At 44.6% G+C, this 20504-nt stretch overlaps 1 protein-coding gene across 2 annotated transcripts in view; it reads left to right on the top strand.

The window, feature by feature from the left end:
* Positions 1-20504, top strand: part of ANKS6 (ankyrin repeat and sterile alpha motif domain containing 6) — a 54740-nt gene that overhangs the window by 20991 nt on the left and 13245 nt on the right. Inside the window, exons 9-13 of one of the 2 annotated variants that reach the window (XM_027549744.1) lie at positions 729-932; positions 1976-2129; positions 5006-5175; positions 14008-14191; positions 19047-19114. In XM_027549744.1, the coding sequence (XP_027405545.1) occupies positions 729-932; positions 1976-2129; positions 5006-5175; positions 14008-14191; positions 19047-19114 (780 nt within the window). Of the gene's footprint in view, positions 1-728; positions 933-1975; positions 2130-5005; positions 5176-14004; positions 14192-19046; positions 19115-20504 lie in introns of both variants that reach the window. The other variant, XM_027549743.1, reaches the window with a different exon arrangement.

The raw sequence follows: 20504 nt of genomic DNA, 5'->3' as shown, positions 1-20504 counted from the left end.
AGGCAGGTTTAGCTGTGGGATGCCCTTCCCTGCAAAGAACCATCTGGCACCAAGTTCACTGTCTTTTATTAATTAAAGTTACTGTGGACCACGTGAAAGCTTTTCCTTGATGATCCACCAGTTATCATGGTGTGGATTTTATACTGACCCCAAATCGCATTTTCAAAACTTAAAATAAAATTGCAGTTAAAAATGTCAGCAGTGGGAGGTGTGGCTAGAGCAGGAAGGAGGTGGTGGGATGGGGGATGGGGGTGTCTGCTGGGCTTGCAGAGAGCCAGCCTGGGCCTGCCAGTGCCCTCATCCCCGCCTCCTGGAACCCCGGCTCTGGCCACACCAGCCTCCTTGCTGTTCTGCACACTGGTCTTGCTCCTCTTGTCTCCAGTCCTTCCTGCATTCCATTCCCTTGGTCTGCAGGGCCCTCTCCCAGCACAGCACACCCAGCACTTCTAGACTCCCCCGTGGCTCTCTGCAGCCTCTCCCCCTGTGCTAGTCTTGTTGCTGTGCACAGACCCAAGAGAACCTGGGGTTGTGGAGCAGAGCAGACGAGGGTATCACTCACTTGCTGGGAGGAGAGCTGAGAACATCACGTGGGTTTCTGGCTTGGCTGTGATGGGGGATGGGATTCGGGGGTGCTGCCATTCTCTGAGAAGCAGGGGAGACCTGGAGTCTTCTTCCCAGAGCTAGGAGCCCTCCTGGGGCTTGCCTAACCCACAGCCTGTCTTTTTCAGCTTCGAAATGGAGCCCCCTTCACCAGACTCCCGAGCGACAAGCTGAAGGCAGTCATCCCCCCTTTCTTGCCCCCTTCCAGCTTTGAGCTGTGGAGCTCGGATCGTTCCCGGACATGTCACAACGGGAAGGCAGACCCCATGAAGACTGTGCTGCCTCAGAGAGCCGGCAGAGGCCACCCCGCGGGTGGAGGGAGCACGGACAGTGTAAGTTGTCCAGTTCACACACTTCGACGTTTCATCTACTACTCTCTGATGTCGTGATGGATTGCAGGCAGAGGGACCTCAGATCCCTTCTGATCTAGGGGGGCTGTAGCTTTTTATTTTCTTTTAAGTGAGTGATACTCCTTTGTCTAATGAAACCCTACAAAGGAATTAAATATGTAAGCAGATTAGAGTGAACGAAAGTGGAAGCCCCTCTCCCTGGAATCCTGGAGCTCTGAGGAACATAGGTTGAAGACCTGATCTAACCCAATGTTCCCTTTAATAGATGAACCAACAACCCAGAGAACGGAGGTAGTTGCTGAAGGTCACCGAGCCAAGTGGGGTTGAGGATGCTGGGACCCAAAATCAGGTTCTTGGCTTTAATCAGGCTCCACACCACATTATTGCACAGGTTCTGGACTAGACTCAAACACTGGAGACCGCTCTGTGTGCTCCTAGAGTTTTCTTGGAACCAGAGTGTGACTTCTGTCCTTCTGACCATGGTGGTTTCTGACCTGCTGGCCCTCAGTGTGTTGCTGTGATGCACTGAGGCGGTCCCTCTCAATGTGGGAGCTGATACCCACACGAGCAGACTGTAGACAATGGAGATTCAGGGATTTAGACCCTGACCCTGCTGCTTTGTGTTGAGTGACAGGAGCCACTCAGAGCCCCCGTCTCTGTCTGACCCCCTGGTGCTTGCTGCTGCCTTCCTGGACTGTTGTAATGACAAATCACTAGTTGAAGACCAAGGCCCTGGTGCCTGGAAGTGTTTAAAAGAGACAGAGTGGGTTTATGTTAAGTCCACCACATGGGAGGAGGTGGGTGACCTGTGGGAAGTGGTGTCACAGGGGCTTAGCCTGAGCTAGTGGTTGGTCGAGTTGTCAGCAGGTAGATGTGCACTCCCATCCCTTGGGGGCCTCCTCGAAGACTGAGCAAGGATCGGCTAGGATGGGCCAGCTGAACTCCAGGGCCCTCCCCATCATGACCTGTGTGTCAGATGGAATGAACAGCACACCCTAACTGCCATATCTGCCTTATTCTTGCAGACTCTCGTCAGGCCAGTTAAATTTCCATCTCTCTCCAGAAGCCCAGCCTCCCCCGCCAATTCTGGAAACTTCAACCACTCACCTCATTCCTCTGGTGGCTCCAGTGGGGGAGGAGGCATGAGCAGGCATGGTGGGGAGCTGCATAACCGCTCAGGTGGGTACCCAGGCAGCCCACTCCAGGAACACAGGAAGATCACTTAGGGTTGAGGGTGTGAACTGCAGACAGTCCTTGAGACCACTGCATGTGCACTGTCTTTCTCCTTGATGTGCCTAAAGGATTTTTCAGTGAATTCACAATCCGAGTCTGTTTTATGCAGTTTCTTAGGGCAAGGAAGTGGGGAGTGGTAAGGGAAGAGATAGTCTGTAATGGTCTATTTTGTTAGAAAATTTTGCAAGAAACTAAGAGAAATGAATAGTGTTTTTGTGGTGTTTAAAATCCTTTAAGGTTAAACCTTAGGTATCTTCTCATCCTGATTCTTCAATGAACAAATGAAGGAACTGAAGCTCAGAGTGGTTAATGGATTTGCCCAGGAGTACACAGCAAGGAGGTGACAATTAAAACTCAAAGCCGTTTGCCCTACCATTATTTTGGGCTTATGGCATACTTTCCTTCTCTTTAAGTTTACTTGTTTTCAGTCATTACATTTATTTACCATATTCTTTCAGAAAATATTTCTGGCCACTTATTAGATATAAGCCAAAGTCTAGGTGATAGAACACGTAGCAATAAAAAATTCAAAGTCAGTTTTGTAGGAAGTTGTATTCTGGTGCAAACAGATAATTTTGAATAGATGTTTAAGTGGGGGTTTTCGAGGTGATGCTAGTGGTAAAGAACCCACCTGCCAATGCAGAGGATGCAAGAGACGTGGGTTCAATCCCTGATCCGGGAAGATCCTTGAAGAAGGAAATGGCATCCTGCTCCAGTATTCTTGCCTGGCAATTTTTTTTTTTTTTTAATCTGAAAATAGTAAATGCTGTAAAAAAAACAAACAAAACAGAATATGGAAAAAGGTAATGTGGCTGGTTACAGGATACTTTCTAGTCTTCTCCTAGGGCATCCAGGATTAAGTAAAGCGAGCTTTGCAGGAAGGCACCATGCTTTATGCCATCATAGGAATGTAATGCATGCTTCTTGTGGGAAAGCTTGAAAACCAGCTAAAGCAAAAGGCAAAAAAAGTATAATATCACCCACTAGGAATCAGTGTTAACATTTTGATGTATATCTTGCAAGGTACATTTCACTTCTTTCTGAAAGAAGAATAAGTTTTTGAGCACTTAGTGTGTGCCAGGCACAGTGCCCTTTAAGTGGATTATCTCCTTCAGTCTTCCAACAACCTGTGAGGTAGCCTCCCCAGAGTCCAGAAGGGGGAACGGGCTCAGGGGAGTTCAATTAACTCAGCGAGAGTCACACAGCAGTGAAACAGCAGAGCCAGGCCCACGCGCAGGCAGGCTGACTTCTGAGTATACTCTGCTTTGCAACCTTTTCCCTCTCTGTGCCTGTTTCCATGTTGTAACCACCTTTTTATGACAATGCACGTGTATCTACAGATTCTTTCATTTTCTAAACTTTTTATTTTATATTGAAGTAGCACTGAAGGCAATGGCACCCCACTCCAGCACTCTTGCCTGGAAAATCCCATGGATGGAGGAGCCTGGTGGGCTGCCAGTCCATGGGGTCGCTAAAAGTTGGACACAACTGAGTGACTTCACTTTCACTTTTCACTTTCACGCACTGGAGAAGGAAATGGCGACTCCAGTGTTCTTGCCTGGAGAATCCCAGGGACAGGGGAGCCTGGCGGGCTGCCGTCTATGGGATCGCACAGAGTCGGACACGACTGAAGCGACTTAGCAGCAGCAGCAGCAGCACTGAAGGAGGGCATGACAACCCACTCCAGTAATCTTGCTTGGAGAATCCCATGGACAGAAGACCCTGGTGGGCTACAGTCCATAGGGTTGCAAAGAGTTGGACACAACTGAAGTGACTTAGCACATAGCCAGTTAACAATGTTGTGATATGTTCAGGTGGACAGCCTGAAAGGGACTCAGCCATACACATGCATATATCCATTCTCTCCCAAACTCCCTTCCCATCCAGGCTGCCACATAACATTGAACAGAGTTCCCTGTGGACAGCATCTTTTAAATAACCAAACAGCCTTCCACTCATGTGAGGTGTCACAATTTTAATTAACCAGTTCCCTCTTGTTGAACACTGAGGCTGTTCCAGATTTTTGCTCCTGTAGATCCCACTCTAAGTAATGGCTTCAGAGCACTGGGCTTACACACTTGCTTAGTGATTTGCTTAATGTAAGTGCCTTTGAATCAGGGTGGCAGGGTCAATGGGTTTGCCTGTTTTTGAAGCTTTCCATTTTGCCTTCCAGAACGGCCCTATTTATACATGTAAAATATTTCCAGCAGTGCCTGACACCTGGTCAGTGCCCTGTAAATCGTAGTTATCAGTGTTCCCCCTCTGATGCCCTCCCTAGCCCTGGATATTATCATTTTCCCCTTTCCCTTCATCATAATTCAAGGTTGCTGATAGGTTTGGAGAAACAGGGAGAGGGAACGTGGCAATCATGAGTCAAGCAAGGAAGCTGAGCCCCTGAATGTTATGGAGTGAGAAGGCTATTGACACAGCTATTGACACAGTGGGAGTAGCTGGGGATGTGAGGTTCAGAATGCGGAGCTGGGGAGGGTGTTGGATGGTGTTGGAGGAGCCCTGGTGGGGCAATGTGTGTGGCTGTTAGAGGGCACTGGGAGGGGCTGCTGTGGTAACCCAGGGCTGGCCTGGTGTCTGGCCTGCTGAAGGCTGAGTTGGCCATGGTGTGGTGGAAAGTGAGCAGAAACTGGAGCCTCGGTGGCCTGTCCACCTGCCAGTTGTCATACGCAGTCCTGTGGTCAGCCCTGACCCAGAGCCAGAGGATGGTCTGGGCGATGTGGTTTCGGCTCAGCTGGGTCAGCCCCTGACATCCACTGCCCACGGTGCAGTGCTTTGGACCTTGGCAGTCATTCCTATTCTTCTTTCCTCAGGTGGCAGCGTAGACAGTGTCCTCTCCCAGATCGCTGCCCAGAGGAAAAAAGCAGCTGGATTATCTGAGCAGAAGCCCAGCCATCGGTCAAGTCCTGTTGGGCCAGCGCCCAGCTCCAGCCCGTCTGAACTCCCGGTCTCCCCGGCAGGCGGCAGTGTTCCTGGTGGCAAGGTGCTTGTTCTGTTTCCGTCTCCTCCTCTGATGCTTGTAGGTCCTGTCCTAGCACCGTTGACACCCTGGGGAGTGCGGGCAGTGCCGCTGTCATGGGACAGACTAAACCTTCCATCCGGCTGCCCTTGGGCTTTCCAAGAAGGGTGGTTTCCAAGATCACACCCCATGCCGTTGGTGTCGTGTGCACGCGTGTTCACCTCCCCCAAGATACCTCCAGGTGGGATGGGTGCAGAGGTATGGGGTGCTGCTGGGGTGAGCACCAGGTTCACAGCCCTGTGCTGGTCATCCAGTCTCACACAACACGTTTTTGTTTGTTGATTTAGAGCAAAAGGGTTCCTAGTGGTTTCAGGAGCAACTGCCTGGGTTCTAATCTCAGCCTCACATTTTAGCATTTAGAATGGGGCTGGTACCTGGTACACCTGTGTAAGTGTCGGGGGTTACTGTTGACAGTTGTAGCAGTAATCACCCTCCTACCTTATCCTTCCACTAGCGACATCTTTGGAGTATCTGCTCTTAGCTCACTTCCAGCAGTGAGGATCCAGCAGTGAATGAAGGGGTTGGTGACTGTTCTCTTGGTGTCACTACAGACACAGCAGTGTGTCTGATGGAGAAGGGAGGATGCTATGGGGCATGTGTCCTTGCCATTCTTGAGGGCACCACTGACATCGCAATGGAGATCTGAAGGGCAAGGTGAAAGGGTCAAGGGTGGGATGGGGTGAGACTGTCCCAGGGTGAGGTGATGGCACGTGCAGGACTCCAGAGGTGAATGTGTGGCATAGGAAAGGAGCTATAGGAAGGATGGTGAGCAGGACAGAGCTGAGGACTCATCTGCCTCCATTAATGAACCCCAGAGCAGTTACCGGGCTTCTTAGGTGGCCCTAGGGGTAAAGAACCCACCTGCCAATGTAGAAGACATAAGAGACGTGGGTTCGATCCCTGGGTTGGGAAGATCCCCTGGAGGAGCGTGTGACAACCCACTCCAGTATTCTTGCCTGGAGAGTTCCATGGACCAAGGAGCCTGATGGGCTACAGTCCATTGGGTTGCAAAGAGTCAGACACGGCTGAAGCAACTTAGCATCCAAGCACAGAGCAGTTAGTGTGCAAGCACAGAGTAGTCACCACCTGTGGGGTTTGCAATGGATGAGAAACCCCACATGCCTCAGGGAGTGGGGGTCTCCCAGTATCTTCAGAATCTGCCCCCTTCACCTCCTTAGTCCCTCCACCTGGGTTGATTAATGGAGTAAGCCCCAGAGTGTGGGTCCTGGTCATGAACATGAACTGGCTCCTTTAACAGGTGGCTCCCTGGATTCTCCATAGGGGTGTCATAGCCCATTCCCTCTTCTGAGAGGACCCCAAGTCCTCTCAGAAGGCACAACCCGACTTTTCATTTTATTTTCTAGATGTCTTAACCTTTCTCCCTGGGAAAAGTTAGATCATCTGAAGGCCTCAGCCTTGGACCTTTGCCCAGAAGTGCTTTCAGAGATTAATATCGTAATGGATATATGAGAAATAGTCTTTGTTTTCTGTCCAACCATTGTTAGTTATACAGCTTTCTTTGTTATTCAAAGTCCCTTATGCAATTGGTCTTATATAATTATTTTCTTTACAGTGTAGCTCCAGAAAAAAAAAATCTCTGTATATGTTAGCATATTTTCTATTATGTTCAAAATTACTTGTGTACTAGGATTTATGAAATTAAGTTCCTTTTAGAATTCAGCGCTAGGTACAAAATGTCTATTGATATTTCAATATGTTTTATTTCATCCAATAGTAAAAATTCTGTAATTAGCATATTTCTCTTTTTGCCTTTGCTGCTAGGAAACTCAGCTACTCATTACAGTAAATCTGCTACTCTAGAATTTTCACATAGTTTTCCTCTTCTCTGTTTCTCTTCTCTGTGTAAAATTTTCTGTTTCTGTTTTGATGGTCTTATTAGATGTGTTATGTATTGTTAGCTTCCTTTCACTGGTGTTGGAAATAGGGAGGCATCTAAGTTATAAATTATATTAACCATTGCATCACCTGGACGCACCTGTCATATTTAAGGTATGTACAAGTGTGTTCTGATGAAACAGAATTGTGTCAGAAGATGCATTCAGGCAACAGAAAACTGGAGAAACAATCCAGTTCAATGATCACCTGATATTCCTAGCATAAGAATATGCTGTAAACTTGGGGAGCTACTTAAAAACTCGGATTTCTGGGTTCCACACAGCTTAACTAAATGAGACTCTCAGGGTAGGGTCTGAGGAATCTGTTTTTCTCTTCCGAGAGTGTTGCAGCCAGCCCAGCCCAAGTTCTTAGAAATCACTGCCCTAAATCAAAGGACACAGGAGTGGGCTTTCTGTCAAAGGCTCTAGCAGCAAAATGGAGACATAAAGTGCTTTTCAAAGACTCCCTAAGGGAGAATTAGAAATTAGTATTCAAAATATGAGCCTGATGATTCTGGGTTTTGCACTTTGCTTAAACCAAGCACACTGCAGTGGTAGAATATTTCTAAGGCATGACTTCTGACGTGAAGTGTGCCTTAGCAGATACAGAGTGGAGATGGGGTGGGGCTGGAGTGTGCTTCACTTCCCAGATCTCAGAAAGCCCAAAGGCCCCCTGGGAATATCAGCTTTCTGTTCCCACCCAAAAGCACAGTGGTTGAAAACAACGCATTTCTTACATTGCACATCTGTGGCTGGGCAGCCTGGTCTGGACTTAGCTAGGCAGTGCTTCTGGACTGAGGGGATCTCTTACATGTTTGACTGTTGGGTGATCAGAACAGTGGGTCCATGCGTGTCCACAAGTTTGGACATGTTCTCATGGCAACAGTCAAAGGCATTAGTTGAAAACCATTGAAGTTTAAGCAAGTCATCACACCCACTGCAGGAGACCACACAGTTATGTAGCAAAGAGTATAGGTACAGGAAGGGCAGAGATGATGCCACGACATGATTAATCTGCCACACAGAAGATGAAAGGGATAGTTCAAATACTTCAGAGCACCCCAAGTCTTATATTTACCTGCCTCCTCCCCAATAATGTTGCCTACAGGCCTGGAGTATTGTGTTTATTTGCCCTTGACTGAAATAGAATCTGTTTTGTAGGGATATCCCAGTTGTCTCCTGCTTAATCAGAAGCTTTATTATGGAATGGCTGTCTTTACAAAAAAAGCAGAAGGAAGAATCCATTAATAATATAGACAGCTTATTGACAAAGTTTTTTCAAGTCTAAGAAAGGGACTTCTGTTTGGGATGTAGTTAGCAAGAAGGAACATTAAAGGCTTAGCAGAAGGAAAGGTGTACCCATTTCTAGGCATGAAAACTATTTATCTTGGTCTCTACTGTCCTATATAAGATGTCCAATTTTTAACATAAACTATAAGACATGTAAAAAGGCAAGAAACACCAGACTCCCAACAAACAAGGCAGTCATCAGAATCTGATGTAGATGTGAAACAGGTGTTAGAATTATGTAACAGGAAGTTTAAAAGAACTACAATTAATATGCTGAAGGCTCTAGTGGACAATCTGAACAGCATGCAGACTCCTATGAGTAGCAATTTTAGCAGAGAAATGGAAACTATAGGAGCCAAATGGAAATGTTAGAAATAAAAAACACAGAGATGAGGAATGCCTCTGATGGTCTCCTCAGTAGAAAGATTCTTTCCTTGACACAGCCAAGGAAGGAATCAATGAACCTGAAGATAGGGCAATAGAAATTACCCAAACTGAAACATGAAGTAAAGAAGAAGTCAAAGCAAAAACAAAAGCCGAGCACCCCAAAGTTGTAAGATAGTAACAAATGCTCTCATACAGGTAATTGGAACCCCTGAAGAGAGAGAGAGAATGGTGGGGCATAAGGAATATATATATATTTAATGGCCAAGAATTTCTCCCCCAATTAATTACAGATGCCAAACCACAGGTCCAGGAAGTTCAGAGAACACTGAATAGGATAAATACTGGAAAAGAGCACTTCATTAGCATAATTCACCAGGTTAATAGACTGAAGAATAAAATGCAGAAAAAGCACCTGGCAAAATTCAGACTCCATTCATGATCAGAACTTTCGGCAAACTAAGAATTGAAAAGAACTCCCTGGACCTCATATGAAATACCTGTACTTAGAATTGTACTTGATGATAATAGACTGAGTGCTTTTCACCAAAGATCTGGAACAAGGATGTTGCCTCTCTCAACTTTGTACCAAAACCTATCCTATAGCTAGTGTGATAAGGTAAGGAACAGGTTAAAGGTACACAGATTGGAAAGGAAGAAATAAAACTGTCTCTAGTTTTAGATGTTATGTTTGTCTACTCAGAAAGTGCAAAAAAGTTACACAAACCCTCCTAGGACTAAAAAGTGAGTTCAGCAGGGTCTCAGGATAGGAGGTCAGTATACAAAAGTCAATTGTATTTTTATACAGTAGCAATGAACAATTAGAATAATTAGACTTTTTAAATTTGAAACTGAAAGTATCATTTACGGTACATTAGAAATGTATTATATAAAAATGAAATTATATGAAAATGTATTATGAGAGTGAAATCTTTAGGTATAAATCTAATAAAGTATGTGCAGAATCTATAGGTTGAAAACCACAAGACATTGATAAATAAGCTTAAATAAATGGAGCAATAGAAGGCTCAATATTGTTAAGGTATCAGTTTTTTTTTTTGCACTTGATCTATATTCAATATAATCCAAATTAAAATCCCAGCTAGCTCTTTTTGTAGAGATCTAGAAAGTGATTCTGAAATTTGTTTTAAGATGCAATAAGAAAGTATAAGCAAAAGAATTATGAAAAAAAATCATACTATTAATACCTAGTTTTAAGACTTACTGTAAAACAGTATGTTATTAGGGAAGGACAGACACATAGGTCATTGGAACAGAATAGAGAGGCTAAAAATAGACCTAACAAGAATAGTCAACTAAATTTTTTTTCACCATGGTGCAAAGGCAGTTCAACAAAGAACAGGTAGTCTTTTCAACGAATAGTGCTGGAACGATTGACTATGCAAGAAAATGAACCTCCACATATATCTCACAGTGAATTCAGAGATTAACTTAAAATAGATCATAGACTGAAATATAAAATGAAACACTATAAAATTCCTAGGGGAAAATCTGTGTAACTTTGAATTTGGCATGGAGTTTCAGATATAGTACCAAAAGCATGATCCATAAAAGAAAAAATGTTAAATTGGACTTCATAAAAATTCAGATCTTTTGCCCTGCAAGAGACAGCATTAAGAGAATGAAAAGACAAGCCACACACTAGGCAAAATATTTGTAAATCATGTATCTGATAATGGTTTTGTATCCAGAATAAAGAACTCTCAAAACTCAACAGTAAGTAAACAACCAACAAATTTAAAAATGGGCAAAATATCTGAACAGTTTGTTCATCAGAGAAGACATATAGATGGCATATAAACATATGATAAAATGTTCAACATCATTATTTAGGAAATACTACTTAAAGCCACAATGAAATAGCACTCTACACCTGTTATTAGACTGCCTAAAATTAAAAAAAAAATTTAAGTTACAAGAGCTGTGAGAATGTGGAACTACCGGAATTCTCATTCATTGCTGATGGGAATGCAGAAATGATACAGCCACCTTGAAAATGTTTGACAGTTTCTTATAAAACTACACATACATTGAGCATGTGACCTCTCTCCTAGATACTTACCCCAATAGATTTTTAAAAAATTATGTTTATACAAAAGTCAGTTTGTGAATGTTTACAGCAGTTTTTCATAAATACCCTAAGCTAGAAACATCCTGTAACAGGTAAACACATAAACCAACTGTGGTAATACCCATGCAGTGGAATATGTGCATGCGTGCTAAGTTGCTTCAGTCATGTCCAACTCCGTGCGACTCTATAGACTGTAGCCTACCAGGCTCCTTTGTCCATGGGATTCTCCAGGCGAGAATACTGGAGTGGGCTGCCATACCTGCCTCCATGGAATCTTCCCCACCCAGGAACTGAACCCATGTCTCTTACATCTGCTGCACTGGCAGGCAAGTTCTGTACCACTAGCACCACCCGGAAGCCCATACAATGGAATATACTCAGCAATGGAAAAGCATACACCACTGACACATGCAGTAACTTAAATGAACCTTAGAAGTGTTATGCTGAGCCGGATAAAAAAGTGTACATGTTATTTGATTCCATGTGTATGACAGTTTCTTCAAAATGCAAAATTATAGGAATGGAAAACAGAGCAGTTATTTCCATGGATTGGAGTGGGGGAAGAGTTAACTAGAAAGGGACAGCACAGGGCAATTTGGGGGATGATGGAACTGTTCCATGGCGGATACACAACTCTACTTATTTATCAATACCTGAAGAATTGTACGCAGAAGTTATCTTTACTGCATGTGGATTTTAAATCAACCAGGAACTAAGGATGTGTGCAGACTGTGACAACAGATCTAGCTGCATTACGAGTGAGTGACACAGCTACACTGTAGGAGGTGGGCGAAAACACGTCAGTGGAGACTGTAAGAGTAAAGACAAAAGAACTGTACATAAGCATTGTATTCTAGTTGGTTTTTTTTTCCCTTGTAGGTGTTATAGGCTAGCAATTCTGAAGCTGCTTTACGTGTGTGTGTGTGTATATATGTATGTATGTATATATACACTTTACACATACACTAAAGTTGAACAAATAATGAGACTCAGAGATTGAGTCATAGGGGAAATGGTGGAACTAACCCTGTGGGTGTTGGATTGGAGTCAGAGCTATCAGTATGAATCAGTATGAATGCATGCTTGTAAGTATACATGTGTGCACAGGTTGATAGAGGACCAAGTATGGCTGCATGTGTATGCGTAGGTTAGTAGACTTCATACATTTCCTTGCTCTGTTCACTGAGAGGACCTAGCAGGAGTGACATCCCAGTAGCCATGAACAACCTACCATCCAGATTTTGGTATCTAAATACCACCCTCCAATAAAAGGGACCAGGGCATAACAATAGTATTGGATTATAGCCCAGAGAGTATATATCCACAAGCCCATACTGATCTGAACAAATAAATAGGGGAGAAGGAACAACTCTTCTGGACAGAATTCCAAGTAATAAATGTGGAAGGAATAAGAGAAATAAATCACCATTAGAACATCATGGTAGTTATTGCTCCAGAGAAGATGCACCAGAGAATGTTAAAGTTAACAGACAAACAGGAAAAAAAAAAATTTAGCTCAAAATGTCTCTCCAGATATTTACTGATTATAAAGGAAAAATAGTAACTTCATAATGGGGAGATCTGACAGACGCCACCTTAACTAAATCATCATCAGTGATAAGGTATTGGTGCTTTGTACCTCCGGGTGTGATGCACTGAGAATGGCCCATCACCTCTGTGGTTGTCAACCTCAAGATCCATAAAGAAAAGTGAAGTCGCTCAGTTGTGTCTGACTCTTTGAGACCCCATGGACTGTAGCCTACCAGGCTCTTCCCTCCATGGGATTCTCCAGGCAAGAGTACTGGAGTGGGTTGCCATTATGAGGAAACAGGACAAACCCACTACGAATACCTGACAAATACCTGACCAGGACTTTTCGAAAGTAACAAGGTCATAAAAGACGAGGCAAGACCAAGGAGTTATTACAGGTTGGAGGAGTACAAGAAGGCAAAATAGGTCAGTGCAGCATGAATCCTGGACCCAAGTAAGAATCAGTGAAACAACTACAGATATTTGCGTCCCATCAGCAGTTCAGCTGGTAGTATCATCCCAGTGTTAATTTCTTAGTTCCCATAATTGTAAGTCTAAAAGTACTCACAAACATAGAAAACAAACTTAAGGTTACAAAAGGGGGCGGGGAGGGACAAATTAGTATGGGATTAACAGATATAAACTATTGCATATAAAATAGATAAGTAACAAGAATTTACTGTATAAGCAGTAAATCCCTGTGTATCTTGTAATAACCTATAATGGAATATAAGCTGCAAGAAAAACCCCACCTGAATCACTAATGCTGTATACCCAAAACTGGCACAACATTGTGAATCAACTGTACTTCTATAAAATAAACAAAAGTACTTCAAAATAAAAAGGCCTTTTTTGTGTGCAACACATACAAAGGAAAAATAGTAAGTCTTCTGTGGTGAATGGTTGAAAGTGACTGGTTTAGATGAAGGAACATCCAGAGCAGAATGGGCCTACATGTGTTAATAAGCCGCACTTTCATTTTAGAGCTGGTCAGTGAGCAGTCACCAGGCTTCCCAGGTGGCACTAGTGGTAAAGAACCCACCTGCCAATGCAGGAGATGCCAGAGAGATGTGGGTTCAAGGACTTGCCCTGGTAGCTCAGACGGTAGAGAATCTGCCCGCAATGTGGGAGACCTGGGTTCGACCCCTGGGTCGGGTAGATCCCTGGGAGAAGGGAATGGCACCCCACTCCAGTATTCTTGCCTGGAGCATCCCATGGACAGAGGAGCCTGGTGGGCTACAGTCCATCGGGTCGCACAGAGTCAGACACGACTGACTTAGCATGGCACGGCAGTGAGAGGTCAGGGGACTCGGCCAAGGACATGCTGCTGGCCGCCATCTGGACAGGACTAGGACTGGGGTTTTCTGGCTCCACTTGTGCCACTTTTTCCATCCCCTTCCCTGTCTCTTCTCGGGGGAGGAGTTTCCTGAAACTTTTGATATTATGGTTTCTGCTTTGCATGTGTTCTATGAAGTAGATTTCATAGTCCTGGTTAGACATCTTGTTGAGTCATATGTCACCCGTGTTCCCTGTTGTGGGTGTCTGTTTGAATCATGTCTGCCCTCCAGGTGATGGCTTATGTATTTGTCTTACTCTTTTCAGCAGAAACTGGAGACAAGCAAAAGGCCTCCATCTGGAACCTCCACTACCTCCAAAAGCACCTCCCCTACCCTTACGCCTTCTCCTTCTCCCAAGGGGCACGCGGCCGAGTCCTCCGTGTCCTCTTCCTCATCCCACCGGCAGTCCAAGGGCAGCGGGGGCTCCAGCAGTGGCACCATCACTGATGAGGGTGAGCCCCTGAAAGGTCCTAAAACCCACCCTTCCCTCTGTGGTAACCTGGCAGGTGCCCTTTATTGCTATAGCTATCCTGGGTCAGGTGTTTTTTAGTTTTTTTAGTCAAAAATATCTTTCCCTTTCCTGATTGTACCTTGCATTTTTGTTTTCACTGAGCTCATGTGCCTAAAAGGTATACAGTAGTTTCTGAATGTAGGTTGGTTTTGTTTACATACACAGATGTACACCTGTAAAACTGCCTTTCCACCACCCATTATGTACCTTTCCCTGAACCTTGTACAAATCAGAATTCTGTCAGTTGCAAGGGATGAAATCTCCATTCAAACTGATTTAAGCAAAAACAAAACCAAAACACTGATCATCTGTGGGCTCATAATGGAAGTATCCAGGGTGTGCTTCAAGCGTGTCTAAATCCATGTGCCTTGGAATGTTTCACTCCATCTTTCAGGTAGGCTCTCTTCAAGAGGTGGCAGGGATACCCCCTGCAGCTTCATGCTTCTTCTTCCTACTAACCTAGACACCCCAGTAGAAAGTGTGCTACTTCTTAGCAGCTCTGGCAAAACCACGGGTAAAGATCATTATCCTGTCTTGGCTATATTGATAATGACTTGGGTTGCTTGCCCATCCTTGACTATCTCTGTGTCCCCAAGGGCAGAGTGTGTCTGCCTTTGGAGCCTGGGTCGGTTAGGGTCAGATTGTGTGGATTGGGAGCGGGAGGGAAGTAGCTCCTTAAAGGAAAAATGGAAGTGGATGGAGGGCAAGTAAAAGCAGGAACCTGCGTGAGTGGGGGTGATGAGGAAAGGGAGATGGATCAGACAGCAGGGAGGGAGTTGGAGGCACTGAAGTGAGGTCCCAGGTGTGAAGACGTAAATGATAAAGGAGAGAAGAAGCTCATCCTTTTAAAAACTGCCCTCTGGTGGCTCCTGGGAGGAGGGGTGGGAGAGGAGGGAAAGGAGCTTTGATGAGAGCTAGGGACCAGGCAGGTGCAATCAGAGTACGAATCAGACAGGCAAGGAGATTCTCACTGTGTGTGTGGTTTGCAGGCGTCTCACTGCAGCTGCTGGGAGGGAGTGCAGAGGAGATTCTGCCCAGCAAGTGATAAGTTGAAATCAACTGCACAGCCTATGGTCTGTCCTGCGTTGATAAATGTACACTACCACTGGCATTCTCTTTATTTGGGACTGCTTTTATTGTTTCGTGCTATCTAGCGCGATCATTTATGAAAGCTTCAGAGGCTGGCTAGCAACCCCATTCCTCCCTGTGTTTTCTTTATATATATACATATAATGATCTTTTTCTTTTGCCACACCACGTGGCTTGTGGGATCTTAATTCCCCAACCAAGGATTGAATCGGGTCCTCTGCAGTGAAAGTGTGGAGTCCTAACCACTAGACCACCAGAGAATTTCTGTGTGGCATCTTAAGTTCCCCGCCCATGAACTCTCCTGCCTCAGAAGGCCTCAGGAATCTAAACTCCTAGTGGTTCAGTTTGGGATTTGTGCCCCACATTTTCCCCCAAAAGAGTTGAGACAGTGGATATCTGATTGCCCTGTTTGTGCCCACTCTTCTCCCCTCTTATTCATTATTGGAAAAAACATTTGCAAAGCCTTGTTGGGATAAAAAACAGAGGAAGACTTGAGAGCACATTTTTTTTTTAAGATTACCTTCTCTGGCTTAGAAAGCCTACTTTTGCTTCCTGGGGTTTCTGGGTCCCGAGGCAGCAAGACCCTTGTCCTGAAGGCATTAGATTATCACAGACCAGAGCCTGAAGTCCATCACTAAAGAGCCATTCTTGATGATATTTTTGTGGAAAACCTAAAGCCTCGGTGAAGGGTCACTTGTGAGCCTTTGCCCTGCTCACTCTGTGTCCCTCTGTTCACTCCTCCTGAAGGAAATGGTGAAGTGGCGACAGTGTCGTGTAAGCTTCACACTCATTCCGTGAAGGTGCCTGGGGCAGCCCTGGGAGCTGTAACCTGTGCTGGTGTCCTGATCATTCATCAGGTTGGGGATTCAGATACATTCTGCATAACAACATTAAATGATTATAACACAAGGTGGGATTAAATCTGTGTTACCAGCAAGGCATGGAGCATCATCGTGGGTTTCACTGAAGAGGACACTCAGGCTGGGCTGCAGGGACTGAGCAGACAGTGTGCAGTTGGGCCAGAGCTGATTGATAAATTTATAGGAAACATCTGCTGCTGCTGCTGCTAAGTCGCTTCAGTCGTGTCCGACTCTGTGCGACCCCATAGACGGCAGCTCACCAGGCTCCCCCGTCCCTGGGATTCTCCAGGCAAGAATACTGGAGTGGATTGCCATTTCCTTCTCCAAGGCATGCATGCATGCTAAGTCACTTCAGTCATGTCTGACTCTGTGTGACCCTATGGACAGCAGCCCACCAGGCTCCTCTGTCCACGGGATTCTCTAGGCAAGAGTACTGGAGTGGGTTGCCATTTCCTTCTCCAAGGAAACATATGAACTGGCAATTAAACACAGCTGTTAAAAGTCAAGTTACAACAACAACAACAAAAATATGTGTTAAAAAAATAGACAAGTCAAATTACATGAACTTATAATTAAGCTGATTATGCTACATGTTAAGGTATGTGGCATTTAAATCAAAATATATTATTTTCTTATCTTTTACTGCATTCTAATATCTGTGTTCTTGAAGTTCTTTATGTCTCTTTTTTCTTCATGGTGGGAATACTGAGTACTGATGTGTTACTTCTGTGTGTCTTTCCCAGTTCCATTTCCAGGAACATGACATTGGCAGGTTGAAGTCAGCCATGGTGATGTATTTACACCATGGAAATCAGCAAATACCCACCAGGACTTGAGTTAATGTTTTATTGATCATCTGGATATCATCTAGACAATGTTAATTTTGCAGGTTCAACTTTAAAGTGTCATGTCTATAGCTGTTCTAGCACTGAAAATTGAGAAAATAGTCTAAATAGTCTTTCAGGATTTGAAAACCTTTATCTGAAGTTCCAACATTTGTCTTCATTGTTTCATTTCGTCTCACATTTTCACCTAAACAGAAGCATCAGCAAGCCTTCATGTCGGAACTATACTCATTCCCTCTGGCTACAAGAATGATGCAAAAATCAGTGAAGACATTCAGTGAAATGCCTGATAATCCAATGAAGGCATTGGCTATATGGAGTTTATAATATAGAGTATCATGTAATTTATTATCATATATAAATTGTGCACATACATCCTTACATGAGTAAAATCTGCTGTAAAGTTATGTATCTACATATATGTGTACATTCCCCCTCCCAGAAAGCCAGCACACAAATGTAAAGAGAGACTCATGGAGGGAACAGCATTATAGGCGTCCTGAATCTATAATGGATTATGTGTGGGCTGGGACTCATTTCATCTCAGAACACCACTGCTCATTAGCAGCTCTTCTGTGAAGCTTTTCTGGTCCCCTGGGTGGTCAGCTGTCCTCTCTGTCCCCTTAGTCACGCCCTTCACCATGTGCTCACCACCTGTGGGAGGGGTGGCAGAGTGGAATGTGGCACAGGCCTGGTAGCTAAACCACTGGGTTTGAATCCCCAGTGTGCTGTGGACTAGTGGTGTGATGTCACCCGAGATATGGTGCCAGCTTTCTGTGACTTCCTCATCTGTAGTGGGAGCAGTAATAGGGTCTGCCACGTGGGGTTGTTAAGAGCAAATGGGTATCCAGGGTGCCTGATGGTGAGCACGGGGCATCATCTGTCACCCTCCTCAGTATATCTTCCCAGTCACACCGAGTTCCTTTACCACAGGGACCTGTCTGTACTTGCATTCCCAGCATGTAGTGGGCACAGTAGCCATTGCCGGATGATGAATGAGTGGACCTCTGACCACCTGACCTCCAGTCCACTCTTCTGTAAGCTGCACCCACTGCCCCAGGACCTTTGCACTTGCTGTTCTCGCTGCCTGGATGCTGCTGGTGCTCTTCGCCTTGGTATCTGCACAGCTCGCTCCTTCGTTTACTGCTAAAACGTCAGCTCCTGAGAGACCTTCCCTGACCACCGTCTATAAAACAGCATTCTCGCCTCCCCTGTCAGCCCCTCCCACCCTGCTCTGTTTTTCCTTACCGCCTTGTCAGCTTGCCTGTGTTCTGTATTGGTCCCTGTTGAGTCCCCAGTGCCTAGTCTGGTAAACCCCTTTTGAATGTGTGAATGGATGTTTCTCCAAACCCCCCAGATGCTGGTCTTGTCTCCTTCCCTGTCTCTCTCCCTGTTCTGATAACTTGATACCCCAGATCTTCTGTTTTCCCCTGGTCTGTGTCCATCTGGCTCTCCCGTTCCACTCAGACCCGCCTTTTCTTCAGGAAGCCCACAGTCTCCAAATGCTTATACCAAACCTTGACTCTGAAGCCCGCCTGCCTATTCTCTCCAGGTCTTTCTCTGTCTAGCTGAGGGGTGCTAGTCTTAGTGTTTATTCCAAGGGTAGCTAACAGCAGTTGAGAAATCATAATTTAAAATTGTTCTGGGATAGAGTGCAGGGTTTTAGGCCCAGAAGCTAGAACTCTAAGAACGTGGTGGTTGCAGCCATTGGAGAGTCAGCCTAGCCATGAGGACCCCCATCTTCTGTCTTCACAGCCTGATCTGGGGTTTGGGGAATGCTGGGAGCCTGCCCTGAGGGGGGAGTGTGACCAGCATGTGGCTTGAGACCCACCTGCAGCTGCACCCCAGGAGTGCAGTGTAGATCTGCTTTCTGTTTTGGGGCTTCTTGTAGAATTTCATTTGAAATAAGATTACCATGACTTTATGAAAGTTTGAAGATCACTCTTGAGGCAATTTTACCAAATTCTAAAATGTCTTATTTTACATTCTTTCCCTCTTGAAGATGAACTGACTGGAATCCTTAAGAAACTATCACTTGAGAAATATCAGCCCATTTTTGAGGAGCAAGAGGTAAGAATACTCTTTTTGAGCATCCATTTAAATCGTAGCATAAAACAGTTGTCTAAATAGGTAGGTTGTCATTCTTTAAGCCTGGATTGATCTTTTTCGTTGAGATGGCTGAAGAAATAGAATTTGTGTTCAGCACATTTGGTTCATTCATAACAGTGAAATCCTGGGGACTTTCTGGCTTGTGTTATAATAAAATTTTGTAATTTTGAGCTCTGCTCTCTGTAGTAAAGTTTGTGTCTGTTCTGGTCTCTTTTAGTTGAAGGGGATTACCTAGCCAGTTTTTAGGTTTAAAGTAAGTAAAAAGCAAATTCTAATGAGTCTGTGTTACGTATCTGGACATAAAGAGTCTGTATTAGTCTAAAAGAGTTCCTATTTGCTCTCACTCAAAATCCTAAAAGCACTTACAATCACATTTTAAAAAATTACTGTTCTGCAGTTTGGCAGTTTCTCAAAATGTTGAAGAGAATTACCATATGACCCAGTAATGCCACTCCTAGGTAGGTATATGCCCACAATAATCGAAAGCATACATTTGCACAGTGTTCACAGCAACACTATTCATAATAGCCAAAAGGCAGAAATAGCCCAAATGCCCATCAATTGATGAATGAGTAAATAAAATGTGTTATCACTCTACCTTGGAATGTAGCTTGGCCATTAAAAAGAAAGAAGTACTGATACACTCTACAAAACAGATGAGCCTTGAAGACACTGTGCTGAGAGAAAGCAGTCAGTCACAAAAGGCCACATATGGTATGACTCCATTTATATGCAATGTCCAGAATAGGCAACTCTGTAGAGACAGAAAGTAGATTAGTGGTTGCCAGGGAATGTGGGGAGGAGAGAATGGGAGTGATTGCTAATGAGTATGGGTTTTCTTTTTTGGGGTGATGAAAATGCTCTAAAATTAAGTGTGGTGACGATCGCACAACTCTGTACTAAAAAATCATTGAGTTTTACACTTTAAATGGGTGAATTGTATGGTAAGTGAATTACATCTCAATAAGATGTTAAAATTTTTACTGTCAGCGAAATAAAACTCCTCAGTGGGCCCGTTAGCTACCAGGGTACAGTCACTGGCTTAGAACATTCTAGTGCCCAGTTTAGTGCACGACAACGGTCACAGTTAATGTAGCACGAGAATCCCTCCTTGTCTCCAGCAAGCTTGAGACCCAGTGAAGGAGTCTGTGTTTCGGTTCAAGAAGAAGTCAGGAGTGCCACGACTTTCTTCCTTTTTTTTGCTTTTCTGCCCTATCCAGTCTGTCCTTCCTGCCTTCTCGATGCCGTAAACTTCAGTGGCAATTTTTCTCGTTGTCAAAAAAATCTTTCCTGTTTGCAGATGGCTGGCTGCTTTTATTTCATGTGTTCTGTGCTTTCTGAGGAGCTGGCT

This window comes from Bos indicus x Bos taurus, chromosome 8 (genome assembly GCF_003369695.1).
Source record: "Bos indicus x Bos taurus breed Angus x Brahman F1 hybrid chromosome 8, Bos_hybrid_MaternalHap_v2.0, whole genome shotgun sequence".
NCBI classification, from domain to species: domain Eukaryota; kingdom Metazoa; phylum Chordata; class Mammalia; order Artiodactyla; family Bovidae; genus Bos; species Bos indicus x Bos taurus.
Note: the sequence above shows the minus strand (reverse complement) of the source record. Positions and strands in the feature narration are given on the sequence as shown.